Here is an 18,562-nt window from a genome sequence, read left to right on the forward strand (position 1 = left end):
TCACAAACCCCATAGCCACTCACCGTCACCTCGCCGAGAACAACTTATTTACGACCAAGGAACTGGCAGGAGAAAAACTAACAAACAAGTTTTGCTGAGCTTTGTTGAACGCGCCAAGTTCGGCATCCATGTATTTTTGTTCCGAATTTGGTAGGGAAGAAAAGTGCCGTTTTCGTTGGTTTGTTTTGCCAGGAGTGGAGAACTGGCGCGTGGGTGGCCGCTAAATTAAGTGGCAACTGATAAGGAACACGCGTTTTGGGGAGAGCAACTAATTTACGCTACTACTGCGGAAGCGTGCAGGGTAAAGTTTTCCCAATCAAGTTGGTGCACAACAAGAAAACACACACGTCCAGAAGATAAAAGAAGCTCCCCAGGCCAGCTGCTGAATCAGTGCTTTTCGGATTTTAGGTGGCTGAAGGTGTTTGAGAGCGCAGAAGGCAAACGGAAGGAAATCTGCTGGTGAATACGTGCTTTATTTTTGATCGGAAATACGCCCGGCTACACTTGCTGCGCGCTCAAGATGGTGCAGATGAAATTTCTACTGATTGCGGTTTGTTTTCTCATTCCGGCTGTGATGGGTCAATTGGCAGTGCAGAAGTGCAAGAAGGGTGTCTTACCGAGCAAGCTTTACATCGAAGGTTGCTCGAAGGCTCCCTGTAACATCGTCAATGGGCAGAATTTGAAGTACCGTGCGGAGTTTGTTACCCGTAAGTGGATGCAGGCTTTTGTGACGTAACGTCAGGTTTTCGTTGTTTCTGGCACATTAATTCAATTTTATTATCCATCCACCATTGAGTGGAATGCATTAAAACAAATCCGCGCTGGCAGTCTGTTACACACATTGGAATCACTACAGCTGTATTATAAGAAGATTCGAGAAAATGGCCAAGTTCCGAAATCAGGTTCACACAGCTGTTTCTCATATATGTTGCTTACGCGATTCTCAGTATTCTATTTTAAAGGGAAACAAAAATTCTAAGTATTATATTTTATTCTGAAACCAAGATTCTTACGATAAACCGGCCTGAAACGCAATTGTACATCACCTGTTAGAAAATCATTTCATTTCAGTGTTAGTCTTCCGGAAGACGCGCTGGTGCACTGAGTGCGCGCCGCTTAGAAATTCAAGCGAAATCGTCTTTGAACACCAGCGCTTACTCGGTCAGTGAGCCATTCATGAGACTTCAAATGTGCTTGAAACAAAGATGTTAGGACACACGTATTTTTTGCCCACAGTAAAGTTATATAAGTTCAAAACCGGGGAAAGTAGAGACAAAATCTGACACATGTTTTGCTTTAAGGTGTCTTTTCTAAATACCAAGTTAAATATTGAAAATCGATCAATGTTTATGGTAGTTATGCCCCGAAAAATAAACTATGGTCACAACTCCCCACCGTCCCCGACTATAATCAATTTTTTAATAATAAAATATCACCAAAAGATGGTGCTTTTATTACACATAAACATTGTGGAACATGTGAATTTTCAAATATGGAAGTTTTTGGCTCTATCCAATAAAGTTCCTCAAAAGCATGTTTTGAAACACTACGCGGGTGTATCAAACGATGACCATATATTGGAATGGAGAGAATTGAATTGTTTAGGGGCTTTCGAAACCGATCAGCACTTTACTAAATGATAGATATTGCGATAAGCTGAGTGATTTTTTTCTACGTGAATCACTACATTGTGATTTTTTGGAGATACTAGATAATACACAAACGTATGAGCAGAGCTTTGACGCGCTCTGTCGTCAACAGATAACACAACAATAAGTACAGTAGCTACTATGACGGATAATTTGAGTCAATCATTAGATAAACTCACTAGGCTGATAACGCCAATTTTGTGTCCTAAGTGATTGGTAAAAAGTTATGAGGAATTCCTCGAAGATCCGACCGAAAATCTTTAAAATCGTGACCGACCATTAGAGTGGCTCGACATATGAAATTTTTCAGCACAGCACTTTTTTAGTTCCTTTTGTGGTCCCAAATGCCAGTGCAAAATTTGGAAGCAGTCGGTTGCTTCCCGGGTTTGCGCATTGCGTTCAAAGATTGTATGGGATTATATAGGGGAAAATCAATTATTTTGCATTTACGTTAATAAAGATCGCTATTTTACTCATCTGATGACAAACCAAATTTTATAAAACTAACTATGGCTCAATCCTAATGCAGAAATTTATTATTTCTTCTAACACTGCCAGTACACCATCGACATCGACATTGAAATCTTAAATAAATTAATAAATGAGAATACATTCATCGCAGAGACTTGGTACCTTTGAATGAAATGTACAGAATGAAAGAGTCAGAAAATGAAAAGAAGAGGGGGGGGGGGGACTTGTGTGCTCCCCAGTCCTCTTTTGGGATAGTTCAGTATAATATAAGAAGTATATATTCAACGAAGGTTTATACCGCCGATTTAAAAATCAATCTTACGTATTTGAGTGCTACTATTTAAGGGTTCTGCTGTTTTCTCATTTAAAATGGTACAACGGTTTATAAGTTTAACATATTTTACAACCCTATTTCTTAGCCGTTCAGAGTCAGAATTTAAAAAAAATGTATATCCATAGATTCCTTGAAGTCTCGGAATTTATTCTATTGACGTTTTCGTATGAAAATATGGGAATGAAACCAGAATAGTTGCTTCAAACAAACGTTTTTGATGAAATTGAGTTAGGTTCACGCAAAACAGTGGTGATGTTAGGAAACATAAATATACTTCAGGTTAGAACCCAAGACGTTGTTAACGTTAACCAAGGCTAGAACTATAGTTTTATAAAGTTGGTTTTTCATATTGAGTAAATGAACAAAATAATTGATTTCCCCATATAAAATCCCGTACAATCTTTTAACGCAATGCGCAAACCTGGGAAGCAATCCACCGCTTCCAAATTTTGCACAGGTAATTTTTTCTGCATGTAGCATTTTCGAAAAAAAAACTGTTCGATTACCGTATTTTATACCAGAAAGCAAGCTGAGAACGAGTTACAGGGAATAAAGACTTCTGTACGAAGACTATATGCACTATTTTTTATGTTTTGTCAACAAGCGTAAAAGCGGGGCCGGCGGAACACTTTTTTCCCGAGTGGATACTAAGATTCGGAGGGATTTCTACCCGTGGTGACGAAAGTTCAGACCTGGCGTGTGTAAGTGAATAGGAAAATTCCCAGATAATATCTGGTGGCTACACCCTTTGTTAACGGGCTTCATGGACAACGGCTTAGCGAAAATGCGTTCGTTGATTGCTGATGCTTCAAATGTTCCACAGCTAACTACCAATTACTCGAGTCTTTTAAATTTCGATGCATTAATTTTCCATTCCCACCAATAAAACCTTTCACAGGTATTGAAGCCTGCATGATAGTTTTGGCTAACGGCAAGGTATCTCCAACGACCAACATCCCCTCAGGCTCAATGGAGGTCGATTTGAATATTTCTGCGGTGGCAAAAATAATGCCGACAAGTCCACTTTGCGATACAAATTATATCCATCTAATGCAACTGGCACCAGAAATGTCTTCTTCCGGACCAAATACAAGCCATTTAACATCATTGATATATTCGGGATCTAACTAAACAGTCGTCCCCGTACGAAGAAGTCTTGTCTATGTACCCGCCTGAGAAGTAGAGATTGATGGTGTATTCTCATACAGGGGCCCTAATTGCGAAGTATAAGGTAGGATTCTTAGGAACCCCTCAGTGAAAATTCTGGTTTGCAAGTAATTGTGTTCGGCAAAAATCGAGGAATGTAAGAAAGCCACTAATTTTCCATCATCCTCATATCGAGCCTTTCGTAGTGTCTGCTCTTCTACACTTTGTTTTTTTTTTGAACGGGGCTCGTGTACCTGTTCATCTTTTTGTGCCGCGAGGCATGAACTACCCTCGTCGCAAACCATTGGGCCTACAGAGCTACCTATTGTAGAAACAAGGCACGGTGTGGAAAATGCGGAGAGAAACTATGAAAAGTTTTCCTACTGTGGAGAGACTCCGCACGATCTCTCAACATATTCCACATAATTAATATTTCGGGAAAAATTGAAGCACTCTTTTAAAGAAAGCTTCGAGAAGAATTGCTAAATAGGGCTACGCTACCGGCCATGATTAATTTATACGCTTCCTCACACAAGAGCGAGAATCTGACTATCCCATTGTGGGAACATTTTCTAGTGTGCCATATACAATTTCAAAGGAGCTCCTTAGCTTCCTCGTACAAGCCTGATACTGTCCCTTGAAGGGTGCTGTTACAATACCAAAATAAGTGGTTCCTGGTCTCGGGTATCCTAGAAAAGAGCAAGAATTTTCACATAGGACATCAAAAACGCCAAGTGTCCCCACATTTTTTCCCAGGTTTTACACCATGCATTTGCGTTGTGTAAAACCTGGTTAACTTCCAATGTAGATCTTCCACAATTTTAGCATTATTCGCCAGGGCCAGGAAACACTTTTGGGGATCAAAATGTGCTATTCTTTCAATCGAATTAACCTTTTCTCGGTACCAGGTATTAAAGTTGTCGCTTGTCAAGTCCGAATCAAATGCAAAGACTTAATGGTATTGTTTCCATATACATCGCACCTCACCTGATTTTAGAAGATTTCAATTCTCACGGTATGCCATCGGATTGTCTTCACAATGATAACCGATCTCTCTAACTGCGTAATATTTACGATAACTTCTATATGACCATCTTGAATACGGTGGAAGTGACACGAATTCCTACTCCACCTGCACGGCCAAACGCTTTAAATTTATTATTGTACTCGACCTCACTACAAGTAGTGAGCCCATTGATTGAAAGAGCTACGCGTCCATAATATCCGAAACAATCGAATTCTTGCGGTGGAAGCGTAAAGGTTTGGACTGGTTTGATTCCATACACTGCGATTAAATGCCAGACGAAACGAGCACCCGATGCGAGCAACAGTGGACGGTCTCCCACTCAGTGGTGACCAGAGACCGTTCAGAATTGTACGCGAAAAGGTCTTATAAGGACTTTTTGAAAGTCGATTCGCCCGAACTATTCCGAATATACGTGACGTTAGAAACACAAATAAAAAAATTGACGAAAGCTGAAAAACGCGGTCATTGGCACCGGTTCGTCGACGGATTACGAGAGAAAAAATGTTTCAACTGGTGGCTAGACCCTACGTTGTGTATTCTTTGATCGAAATACACGCAACCAATAATCTTTCGGTGACAACAGCATTCCATGTAGATCCACATTTAAATCGACGTTTCACGACGAAATGATAATGCTGTATATAAACGAAATGACTATTTTTAAACACACATTTTTATCTGACAGCATAAATGACAGCTATGCATAGCTTCTATGCTATATATTATGACAGTAGTGGAGTGGCGAGGAACTCCTGAGTGCTTTATCTGAAAAATCGTGCCAAATTACTAAATACAAATATTACTTTCGCACTGCTCTATTGCAGATAATGAGAAGGCGGACACTTGGGCATTAGAATGTCATTTTTATGAAATACCGCGTAATTTCAACGAGTTTTTCAAAAAAATTTTGTCAGTGGACGCTGGAAAATTGGCAAATTACATGGAACCATGGGAGTTTAGAGATCCCATAGGTATCCACCGACCTTGGTTAAAGGGGATTGATGAGGGTCGTGACTTTCTTCGAGTGATATCTCGGGTCATATCCGATAATTCTACGATGAATGCGCATCTCCGGGATGTTGGGGTAGTGGAAAAGGGTTTTAAGGACATTAAATATGTTGTCTGGTCAAGCGCCTAGTGTTCTAGCGTCAGATCTATGCTAACCGAATACATTCGACCTCATTCCACTGAAAGATGTGCTGGATATCCTCGATCCGGTGATTTGGAAACAGTCGTTTATGTTCCCTGTTTATAAGATCGGTGATCGTCGAAATGTTAGAGCATAACTAGCCTGTCTACTGCCTCCAAGATATTTGAAATTGTGGTAAGCACCGTCGTACTCTCGCGCACGAAAAGTTGCATTTCTACCGATCAACATGGGTTTATGCCCGGACGATCCGTAACCACAAATATTCTAGATTTCACATCAACTTTCATCACGCAGATGGAAGATAAGGCACAAATTGATGCAGTTTACACGGACTTAAAAGCTGAATTCGACCGAATTGACCTTCGAATATTATTAACCAAAATGTGACGGCTGGGCGCATCACAGAATTTTGTTAAATGGCTGAATTCATACTTGAGTGACAGAATACTACGTGTGCAGATTGGGTCTTGTGTTTCCTCCCAATTTACGAACAAATCTGAAGTCCCTCAAGGCAGCAACATAGGACCCCTACTGTTTGTATTATTTTTCAACGATGCTGCTTTGCTGCTTGGTTTAGGGTGCAAACTGGTTTACGCCGATGATTTGAAATTGTACCTCGTAGTCCGATCTATCGACGACTGTATCCGTCTTCAAGAGCTTCTGTATACATTCGTTAACTGGTGTCGTAGAAACTGGCTAATTATTAGCATTGCAAAATGCCAAGTCATAACTTTTCACCGCATGTTCAGTCCGATACGTTACGACAACCAAATCGATGGGCAAAGGCTCTCTAGAGTTGATTGCGTCAGTGACCTCGGCGTTTTGTTGGATACGAAGCTAACATTCAATCAACATCGCTCAGCTTTAATCTCTAAAGCAACCCGACAACTCGGCTTTATTTCTAAAATCGGCCGGGATTTCAAGGACCCGCAATGTATGAAGGTGTTATATTAGTTCGCTGGTGCGCCCACTTCTGGAAAAATGCTTTTTTGATTTGGAGCCCCCAGCAGCTTACATGGAACTTACGGATTGAACGGGTGCAGAAGAGATTTGTCCGACTCGCACTACGAGAACTTCCATGGTGGAATCCTCTAGACCTTCCACCGTACCCTGCTCGATGTCGCTTGATCGGTCTCGACACACTGGAACAACGCAGACACCTTTAGCAAGTAGTGCAAGCAATGCTTCTTAACGCTGAAATTGACTAGCCGAAGATTGTTGTACATCGAGGGTTTCGGACGCATTAATTTTGTGTGCGAGACTTTCGAGTGGGTAATTCCATCCTCGGTTATTTTCGAGTGGATAGTACTACCCATACTACCCACATATTGGCCGGCCCTGGATAAAAGAAACATTTTTAATGTGATTGCATAATGGAGAACTTTTCGGTAAAATAGTTTTTCCAACGATAACTTTATACAAGTTTTTAAATTTAATACTAATTGACATACAAAGCTTTATTTTATTACACTATATGATTCTAAGTATCATTTCAAAACACAATGCAATTAAAAAAATTCTTCCAAAATGCGGTCGGTGTCGAGATATGTGGAATTTTTCTCCCACAAAAACAATTAATCGGTGTAATTATGCCCTTTGTAATAGTTATTAGTGTTTCCCCATCATAAAAAAGCTTCTTCATTATCCCAATACACTGAAAACTTAATTGTACGTCTTTAAAACGATGAGCATTAGATTGCTGACGTTTTATGATAGGGAAATGCAAATAACTTTTAAAAAGGGCATAATTACGCAAATGAATTGTTTTTGTTCGCGCAAAATTCCAAATATCACGACAACTACCGAATTGTGAAAGATTTTTATTGAATGCATTTTGATTTAAAATAATAGGGGAACCCGGGTCTATTAAGACCGGGGGTAATTCGGAACCCCTCGATTTCTCAGAAAATCGTAAGACTTTCTGGCTGTCGTTCCTATTCGTGGAAGCACCATTCTGAAACATTTATTTTGACAGATAAATCTAATTCTATAGTTTTTAGAAGGGAGAAAGTGTTTCATTTTTTGACATCTTCAAAAAAACATTATAATGGCAAAATCGTGATTAAAGTAACAAATAAAAGTAAAAAAATAACGGGTGAATATTCGGGAAAGTTTGAGGCTCCTATTTTATGGAATGATTTTTGTTTGGATGAAAACACAGATATTTTCGAGACGCTCACCACTTTTGTGTTAAATAAGCGTACGGAACTATTTGGACCCTCTATCCCATCTACCACCGTTCAGCGGCTTGCAGCCACGCACACGATCGCACACGCCACAGCAAAGAAAATACATGATGCGCCAATCGACAGCTGTGGCTACCCAGATTAATCTGTTTGAACTCAATTTATTTTCTTTTTGCATCGTTAGGAGATTCTCTAATAAATATTTCATAGGTTAACACAATTCCATTGTAAAAAGTATTATAAAATTGATGGTCTGAATTGCTTCGTAGGGAGCTCCGAATTACCCCTACATTGTAAAAGGGTGGAAACCGTTTTGCAAATCATCGCCTAGCGCTGCCATGGAGTGGTGCAAATGAACTTTTATGGCTCCAAAATGTAGCTGAGGTTTCAACCTAAAAATTAGGTCTTTCGACCGACAAATTCTTTCACATCTATCCACCCAAAAGGGCGATTTGCTAAAGTAGGTCCGAATAGGCCCGGATTCTCCTACTTAAAATCATATTCTGTAATAAAATTACAGTTTTGTATGTTAACTAGTACGAAATTTAAAAATATTGAAAATGTTTCCTTTCTCTTTAGGTTTTTGTTGACAAAATATAAAAAATGTTTTTTGCAGCTAAAATTTTAAAATACATTTTTTTCAGTGTATATTTTTTTCGTACAGAAGTATTCATTCCCAGTAACTCGCTCTCAGATAGTTTTGCTGTTTAAAATACAGTAATAGAACAAAAAAATTGAAATTATTGCACGCAGAAACGTCTACCCCCTTTTGAAAAATTTCTCGTGTTTCAAAATATCGCAGACGCCAGAGAAACTCATGGAGATTAGTACACCGAAAACAACTGCAAAGTTTCGTTCGAATCGATGATGGTCATATTTTGCGGTCGGCCATTTTCATGGAATTTCTACATTATTTGCTATTTCACCATACTACGAAGGATGCTTTACTAATTCATTAATTGCTCGGCCTACAATCATTGAAATTGGTACAAATTGGTATCAACAGCTTTGCTTCGTTGTTAAGAACCAAGATAATAACACAAATGCGCTGAAAATAGTAAAATTCTCGTGTTTGAGCGCAATGAAAAATCGAATCGAGAGCCCCCTATTGTTGCGCTACCATTTGGCTCAATGCGTTGAACAAGGATGGCAGACGCTGCTCTAACCAACGACTTCAAATGGGTAAGCTGATAATAGAAACATGACGGAAATGGGCCCATCACTCTGTATAATTTTGCACTCATTTAAAAAATAGTTCGAAACTTGTTTCAACTAGCACGAAAAAAAAACCGTAAATAAATCCATGAACAAAAAATCACGATTTTATGAACTAAACGATTTACGAAAACCGTGACCAAGTTCCTCAAATTATGGATAATATACCTTGTATTCATGAAACTATGTATGATTTCAAAAAACTAGTTCTCGCAAAAATGTACATGGCGTTATATTGCAATGTTTGGTTGGGTTTCTGTGGTTGTTCCCTGGACATACTTAGTTTTTTTGTTATTCTTGTTCATACTTTGGGGATGCACTGGTTCGTATAAAGTATATCAACTAAAATTTAAACGATGATAATAATTTCAGGAACTTGTCGCGATTTTATGAATTTCTCATCACGTTAACACGATACTTTATTCATGTGTTTACTATCGGATTTTTCTGGTAGAATAGCACGATTCATTCATTCACTAGTTTCATGTATGATTTTTTTCTGGCAGATACACTACTCTATTCTTAGGTTTATGATTTTAGGATCACAGTCACGATTTCCGTATTTTCTATTCACGTTATCGTGCTGTTTTAGTTACAAGTAGAGTGATTTGTGTTCATGATTTCATGATCATAATCACGAATTTTGATGATTTAGTCACGAGTAGTGTAATTTATGTTCCTGATTTCAGCATATTCGTCACGATTTTAGCAATTTATATGCACGTTATCGTGATATTTTATTCATGAGTTAACTTTCAAATTTAACAGTAGAGTATTGTGACTCATAGTCATGTTTAATAATTATCGGATTTTTTACTCGGAGTAACGTGACAATATGAATTGGACATTAAAAGCATAACTGATTCGGGGTATCTTGTTTTGTGAACTATATCACGAACACGATTTGTGGCTCTATAATATATTGTTGCTTCTCAGCGCAATTTTCGTTTTCTGTCCGGACATCACGTTGAAACTTATCAAACAAATAACAATGTTAGAGGTCCCAATAGATTTCTTATATCTGATGCTCGCACTTTACTGAAGACGCCAGTGGTTGAGTGGTAAGCGTGACCGCCACTCATTCCAGTTAGCCTGGGTTCAATATCAGCCGTGGTCATTGAGATTTTTCTGAGGTGAAAAATTCTATGGTTACGTCTTCCTTCGGAAGGGAAGTAAAGCCGTTGCACCCCAGTCCATGAGTTGATGGATCGACCATCTAGTCAAGACAGTGGAGTCACCTCTCCGGCGTCGATCATGGAGAAGTAGAATCCAACTTCTATACTTACTAACTGATATCCTCTCTCGTGATATTTGTGGAGTGCGCAGTAGTATATTCGGTCTCTAGCAAAAGCAAGTATCGGACTAACATTCATTCCCTTTCCTTTTGCGATCTACGTTCGGGACTGGCCGGCGCCGCTATTGATCAATAAACACTTTAGGATTACCCGGAGTTGCACATTGAAACATCTTTCACTACTCCCAAGCTTAATTAGCTACTGATTCCCTGTTGAAGTTCAGCTAGTTCAGATCGATAACGGAGTAGTAGCCAGGAGTGGTCGCACAAGCTCAAGCTCATGCTCTGATGCACGCACCTAATACCGGCCGCTAAAATCTGGACAGAACTATACGATATTTCATGAGCAACCCCAAATTTTGTGAAATGGTTCACGTGAAAATTTTAATACCATATGCAGAGTTGCATGAAATTAAGATAGATCGTGATCGCAATAATAGTACATACTACAAATCATGAACCAGATCACGAATTCATGAATAATGATTTATTAATTATTGCACGAGCAGGAATGGTTAGTCGTGAAAATTATACTAGAAATAATGAACCAGTTCACGAACACATGAACTATTTAACGGACACGCATGGTCAGGTGTATAACAGTTTACTAGGAATAATTAATCAGTTTATGATTCCATGAATATGATTTCATAATTTTGTGAACTATTTCACGGGCACGAATGCTAAGTCGAGACTATTACACCGACTAGAAATCATGAAGTAGTTCACGACTACATGAAAATTATTTCACGATCTTGTGAAATGAATTGTGACTGATTCGCAAGTAATCATGAATTAGTCCACGTATACATTAGTAACATTTGACGAATTTCGCGCGAACTCGAACAAATGTAGGCAGCACCCTCACACATTTTAATGAAACTTTGTGGACATGAGTACTTTGTCACAAAAAGCCACTTTGCATATTTTGTTTTACCAAAAATGATCTAGACTGTCTTTTGAAAATGGTCAAACTTTTTTACCATTTTTTTCAAAAATTGTGCTAAAATGACAAATCCTACAAAAAAGTGTTGTGGGAGTGATTTTCACAAAATTAGTCAAATTTTTGAATAAAAATGTCGAAAAAATTCTTCGTCGACTCCTACACTGAAAAAAATGGATTTCAAAATTTAAAGTCGATTTACAAAAAAAACCATCTTTTATTTGGATATTTTTTTGTTCCAAGATAGGTAGTTATGTTCCCTAACTACCGTCAAAAATTCAAATTGGGCACCTTCAAGGAAAATTTTTTTTTTAAATTTTTCCTTGTCCAATTGATTTTTTTTAGTGTATTTTATTGAAAACTAAACCAAAGAAAGTCATAATCATCTCCGAAACCAATTTCCCAACTGCTAGTTGCCTGATACATGCAAATAGTAGAAGAATTTGGTATTCGTTTGGCATATTACCTTGATTTACCTGTACCTTACCTGCATCATTACTCGTTTTACCAAATAACAATACTGTAGAATTATGGCCTTAAAGCAGTCTAGTAACAACAGTTGTGAAGAGCATTTTTAGTAAAATTATCATTATGGATCAATTGTATAAATCAAAGTTAAACAGTTTAACTCTGAACTATGGTCTCTGGGGTCTTGATTCTGCACTCTGGAATCCGAACTCTTGACTTTGAAGTCTGGGCTCTGAACTCAGGAATTTCGGGACTCTTGATTCTGGACTCTTAACTCTCTCCTGGGAACTCTGGATCTCTGCACTATGGACACTGATTCTTGACTTTTCACTCTCATCGCTGGATGGTGGACTCTTGGCGCTGGCCTTGAATTTCTGTACTATACACTCTGGACTCTCAACCATGGGCTCTGCGTATCTGTATCTGCGATCTTGATCCTTCACTCTGGAATCTGAGTTCTAGACTATGGACTCTGAACTTTAGGCTCTGCACTCGGGTCTCTGGATTCTGGACTGTGGGCTCTCTCCTCGGGACTCTGGATTCTGGTCTCTGGACTCTGGGTTCTGGACTCTGGGTTCTGGACTCTGGGTTCTGGACTCTGGGTTCTGAACTCGGGACACTGGGCTCAGTATTTTGAGTTGAGAACTCTGGTTTCTGGATTCTGGTCTCTGGGCTCTGTGCTCTAGAGTCTGAACTCTTGAATCAGTATTTTGGGTTAAGTACCTCGGGCTCTGGATTCTGGTCTCTGAGCTTTGGACTCTGGCCACAGTAGTTTGGGTTGAGGACTCTGGTCTCTGGACCCAGGATTCTCCATTCTGTTCTCTGCACTCTCAACTCTGGTCTCTGCATTCCTAACTGTGGCTTCTGAGCTCTCGCCTCGAGATTCTGTGCTATGGACTCTGGACTGTAGACTGTGGTCAATGAGAAAAAACTGAAAAAAATCAAATTGGACAAGGAAAAGTTTTTTTTCAAATAACTTTTTTCCTTGAAAGTGCCCAACGTAAATTTTGACCGTAGGTAGGGAACATAATTACCAATCTTGGAACAAAATTTCATCCAAATCAAAGATAGAGTTTTTTGTAAATCGACTTCAAGATTTTTTTTCAGTGTAGGAGTCGATGAAGAATTTTTTCAATACTTTTATTGAAAAATTTGACTTATTTTAAATCTTGAAAATTTTCACAACCTCGAAGGCCAGGTCATGTTCAAGATGTAACAAACAGTTCACCTTTGGTTTTTTTTATGAATAATGCGTATAAAGTTGTGAACTAGTTCACGTACACAAAACCGATTTGGTATGGCGGAAACCGTGACCGAAGTTCACAAAACAAAAACAATTATTTCCACTAATTAAAGCTGTATATAGGAACATTATAAAACACATGATTTTTGTTCATGGCCCTGCTTTCGTCATGTAAAACGTGATTGGTCCAGAATTCATAGCACTTTATTCACGATATGGGAAACATTTTTTCCGTGTGTATTATTTTGCTAAATTATGGTGCAACACAAAAATGTGTTGGGAAGGTGCTGAGAAAACCAATTTTTTACCGGTTAGTCGTGATTGTTTCAAGCGATATTAGTTGCAATAATTTTAGAAAGTGTTATTTTCGTTATTGTTAATTTATTAATTGTTCTTCTCAATTCTGCACATTGTTCAGCCAAGATTTTCTCACTCTTCTTTGTTGTTCAATTTCAGTTCAAGTGGCCTAATTTTTATTAGTCACCTTACCTTAATGGCACCAATCGATTATGCACGGAGGCGTACCCAATTAGCTGTCATGAACGAAAAGATTCACTGCACATAACCCATAAAAAACACATTTCCCATAAACCGTTACGTCACCTTATTCTTTAAAGTAACGACTTCCATCGCTCCATTATTCTTCATTACTGTCGCACTAATTGCTCTGCCTGCATCTTATTTTGCAGCCCACGCCACCAAGTCACTCACCGCCCAAGTCATCCCCCGGGTTGCGGGTATGGCCATCGGCTACGAACTGCCCAAGGAGCATCGCGACGGTTGCAAGAAACTAACCAACACCAAGTGTCCGCTGGCACAGAATCAACGCGTCGAAGCATCCGGCAATGTGCCCGTGGAGTCACCGATTTCCAACGTGAAGGCTAACATCGAGTTCCGACTGCTCTCGGACTCCGGTATAGCCGTGTGCTTCAAGATCGATGCCAAAGTGGTGAAAGGCAAATAAAAGTTGTTTGTCCTTCCACATCATGGCACGGGCTGTCGCAAAATGGATGTGTGGGAGGAGATACTTGCAAAACGATAAAAGCCTCCTGTCTAACGGGGAATCGTCTTTTGCTTGACTTGCTACTTCTTTTTTTTCGTCCCTTGGTCTAATTAGAAAAGTCACATAAAACGATTAATCTGAAAGAAATTGCCATTCGCCGAGAGGCGAGCAAACATGACGCAGAGAGTGTAGGGAAAATGCCATAAAGCAGAAATATGGCGAAAGGGAAAATGAGTGTGCTAGACGGAAAGTATGTGATAAAAACTAGGTTCAATTGGGGTGGAAGTATTACTAGTTGGCGCAGAGTCCGCCTGTGAGAGAATGTCTTTTCCTGATCTTATCAGTTTAACTGTATGATACAAAATTGTTTTATGGTAGTTGAAGCGGGGAATGCGCGCAGCAATGAAATTGCTTGTTGACTTTTTCTTCTGACATTAGATAGGGATCGTATTCTGCGTAGTTTTATTTTCCCCTCAGCTTATCACATCATCTGCATGGGTAAAGTTATACGCTTGGTTGGCGTCGTTTTCCGTTCGACTTCTTGTTGGAACTTATTTTTTTCCCTCGCTGCTAATCGGAAATAAAAGGAACGAGTTGTTCGATGAACTTCGGTTGGGAAAACTTTCCGGATTATTGCAGACATTCCGTTCTAGAAGTAGCATACGAGCTGACTTGATAATATTCCGGAGCCATAGTTAACAACAATAGTCATGTTCAGCGAACTGAGCTGCCTAAACAACGAGCTCACTTAGCGCCAGTCCTATTTGTTGTTGGGCACGTCATAAATCGTGAACGAGATGTCGAACCTTTCCATCCACTAGCACTAGAATCGTCGACATGAGAGTCATTAATTGCCGGGGCTTGAATATTAATTCGCTTCGATTGGTTCGATTTTACCCTCGCTTGAGTCCTCAATTGTTCGTTACCGGCGGCGTGGCAAAGCTGGTGCCATCTAAGAGATTGGAGCCCTTGTCGATGCTTTGTGGTAAAATCATTAACAAGCGATTTGCAGCCGATGCCGGTAGCTATTTTCTACGCGCCGCTGCGTGCGTCATTCTGTCGAAGCGAGTGTTAATTATGAACCAAAGAAGGAGGAAGGCTTAGGGAGTAGTTTCTAGCTGAAGTTTCCACTTGAGTGGCTCAGAAATTAATTTCAATCATCTCACGACTTAGGAAGCCGAATAATGAAACGGACCTGCATTGCCGAGTATCTTGATTCCGTGAAATATCGTCAGACCCGAAGATCAATTTCCCTTCGGCGGCGTCCGCAAACACAAGTCCGAAAGCAAACGTCTGTGGGGCTTCATCTTTGGCAGTAGATGAAACTAATTTAAATGTAAATCACATCGGCATCCCTTCTTCTTCCAGTCTAGGGTCTTGTCCTTGGCAAGCAAATTGTTCGAGAATAATTTTTCGTTTAAGCCATAGAATGATACACAGAATGAAGGGGCAAATTGTCTCATTCGAAGGACAAGAGCCTGGCGCCTCCATGATTATGCTTTTTGTTTTGGCCATTTTCTGAACTACATACGCGTTCGCGTACATACGTATATTTATTTGCCGAGAAAGAACAATGAAAGCCTTCATTATTATAGGGCAATAATACCCGACTAGAATGTTTATAAGCACCCTGTTCGGCTCACTCAAGCTGCCGGCCTTGTAGCCATAGGAAGGGTTATCGAATGTTTCTTCTTGGTAGATAAAGATGGGTAGTTAGTTTCTTCCGAATGTCGCAGAGCAGCGACAGAGGGCGCGGAGAGACAGCAAAAAAAGCGGACGATATTTTCTTTTCCCATAAAAAGACAATTTATGAGCGAACGTAGTGGAGTGAGACCAGATTTGTAAACGCTAGCGATGGCAGAAGGGGGTGGGGCTCATGCGGTGAGGGGAGAAATGGTTCATTTTCTCTTTTATCACGGTTGAAATCAGATACGCCCTTTTGGCAGCTGGCCCAAACTAGACAGCGAATCGTATTGCAGTCTCCGGTTCCGAGCGCCAAAGCGAAGATAGGATCCAACAAAGGCTTTGCAGCAAGACAATGCCCTCTCGTTGAGATATATTTTGCATTTCGGATGAATCATTTACGAGAGCAGGCTGGATTGGGAGAGGGCAGTGTTGAAGCTGCTAGAACAAGAATTGCGGTATGTATTTTTATTTACCATTTGGGAAAATAGAACGCAGTTTTTCCAGACATTTATGTAAAGTCTAACAACAACAAATACAATTGCTAACAATTAAGGTAGGTAATACCTCAATGCGGTTCACCGCTGGAGCCATTCAAATTCTTTAAGACCTTAATTAAATATACTAAATAAACTGATTGATTTCGATTAAGAAATGTTTGAAATATTTTCAAATTTCGCATTATTCTTCGTTCAACCATAATACCGCCTGAAAGATAGGGTTTAATATCAGGAATCAGGATATGTTGGCTCAAATGGCACGTTCCCCGTATGTAGTTGGGTATTTGTGCCTTGCCGTGCGTTTTCATCATTTCCTGAGCGGAAGGAAAGAAGAAACAAGTGGGTGGAAGTAGAATTGGAAGGGTGGTAAAAATAACAACACAAAAACACAAAAACAGCAGGTAAATTAAACTCACAAGTAGTTCAACTTACCTGCGAGTAAGCCTAATGCTCTTTACAACATTGTATAAGAAACTTTAGGATGTCTCTGAGTTTCAATCGTCCAAACATGGTGTCGTCTATGTAAGGACGGCCGAAAACTCGAAATCGCAATAGTGCTACTGCTGGACAGTTGCATATCAGATGATATGAGGTTCCGTAGTCGGATTCACAAAGAACACATGAAAAAACTCAGCGCACTGAATAGTTGCCATGTGATAATTGAGTTTGCAGTGGCCGGTTAAAACCCTAGTCAGCATACCGCAGTGGAGCTTCTAAAAAAGTAGGAGATGTTTCGAAATCACTGGGCACGGTTGTTTTAGAAACCCCTTTGTTTGGCTCAAATAATTACGGTGCTCGGACGAAGGCGAGGACCGTTTTTTTCCCTTATCCAACATGAAGAAATTGCCAGGGCGGGCTTAGGACCAACGAAGTCAATCGCTGAACCTGCTCTGGTCAATTCGTCAGCCCAAGAATTTCCAGTAATATCGGAATGTCCGGGCACCCAGATAAGGTAGATAGGGTGCCAGAATGCTTAGTTCTTCGATTTGGGTTCGGCACGCGATCACTAGCTGGAACCGTGATTTGTCTGAGTTTATAACTTTGCCGGACAAGCTCTGTTGAAGGACCGATTATACCCCGCAAAAGATTTCTGTTTGGAATACAGTACAGTTGATAGATATCTTGTGAGTGAGATTGTTCCAATCTCATTTCACGACAGTAGACACCAGCACCAGCACGTCCCTCCATCAGAGAACCGTCAGTGTAACAGACCACTTGCATTTGTTGTTGCCTCTCCATAAAGCCAGACAACCACTCCTCTCGAGAGGGAATCTTCACGTGGAATGTCCTGTAGGGAAAACTACATGTGAGTGTAATATCTCTGGGAGCAAGAATATCTTCACTCCATGTAACAATTTGTGACCACAATCGTGTATGACTGGTAGCAAGATCAACATGGTTTCTGTTCCAAAGCCCAGTAACCTGTTGTCTGTAATGGTTTGATATGGAGAAGTGCCTCAATAGCAACAGTCGGAGTTGTTGTGAAAGCACCAGTCAACGTCATGAGCGCGATTCATTGCAGATGGTTTAGCTTTGACTCCCCTCTGCCACCACACAAGGCATTCGTATGTGTAAATAGTGTGATGTATTTGGGTTTAAGACCCCAGGCCTTTCCAAAAGTTCGTCTGCACTGCCCGAAGGCCATGCACGCTTTCTGGACTCTGAACTCAATGTGAACATACTAATTCAGTTTGGAATCCAATATAACTCCAACGTATTTGACTTGATCTCAGTAGCTCTGAATCAAAGAACTGCAAAGGACGAACCCCGGTTGTTATTCGCTTCTTCGTGAAAAGAATCATTGAAGTTTTGGTTGGATTAACTGATAATTTAACTTGTCGATGCCACTGTTCGACAGCTCTTAATGTTTGTTGCATTAAGTCAAAGATTGTTCCGATGCAAAGTCCAGTAACTAGTATTTGGTAATCGTCAGCAAACCCGTAGGTTGGAAATCCAAGCTTATTGAGTTTCTTCAACAAGCCGTCCGCAACCAAGTTCCATAACAAAGGTGACAGAACGCCAACCTGAGGACAACCGCAAATACTCAACTTCCGTATCTCAGCCTGTCGCAATGACGAGCAAAGCATGCGATTACTAAGCATTGCGTTTATCCAACCAGAGATATATGCAGATATTATATGACCGCCAGGCCCGTAGCCAGGATTTTGTTTCGGGAGGGGCTTAAAAATTATTGCATAAATGTATTAATTCTGATGACTTGAAACAATCACTGGAAACTGAACGTAATTA

The 18,562-nt window shown here is 40.0% G+C and overlaps 1 protein-coding gene across 1 annotated transcript; it reads left to right on the top strand.

Annotated features, from left to right (window-relative positions):
- The first annotated feature begins 358 nt into the window (after positions 1-358).
- LOC131686184 (uncharacterized) lies at positions 359-14,205 on the top strand. Its single transcript, XM_058970409.1, has 2 exons — positions 359-707; positions 13,816-14,205. Exons 1-2 carry the CDS (start codon positions 521-523, stop codon positions 14,088-14,090), a joined length of 462 nt encoding a protein of 153 aa, XP_058826392.1. The 5' UTR covers positions 359-520; the 3' UTR covers positions 14,091-14,205.
- Positions 14,206-18,562: the final 4,357 nt, after the last annotated feature.

This window comes from Topomyia yanbarensis, chromosome 2 (assembly GCF_030247195.1).
Source record: "Topomyia yanbarensis strain Yona2022 chromosome 2, ASM3024719v1, whole genome shotgun sequence".
In the NCBI taxonomy this organism is placed as follows: domain Eukaryota; kingdom Metazoa; phylum Arthropoda; class Insecta; order Diptera; family Culicidae; genus Topomyia; species Topomyia yanbarensis.

Excerpts from the sequence above, each read along its gene's own strand:
- LOC131686184 (XM_058970409.1), top strand. The coding sequence starts at position 521 with ATGGTGCAGATGAAATTTCTACTGATTGCGGTTTGTTTTCTCATTCCG. Across the intron at positions 708-13,815 it reads CCGTGCGGAGTTTGTTACCC|CCCACGCCACCAAGTCACTC; the intron begins GTAAGTGGATGC and ends CTTATTTTGCAG.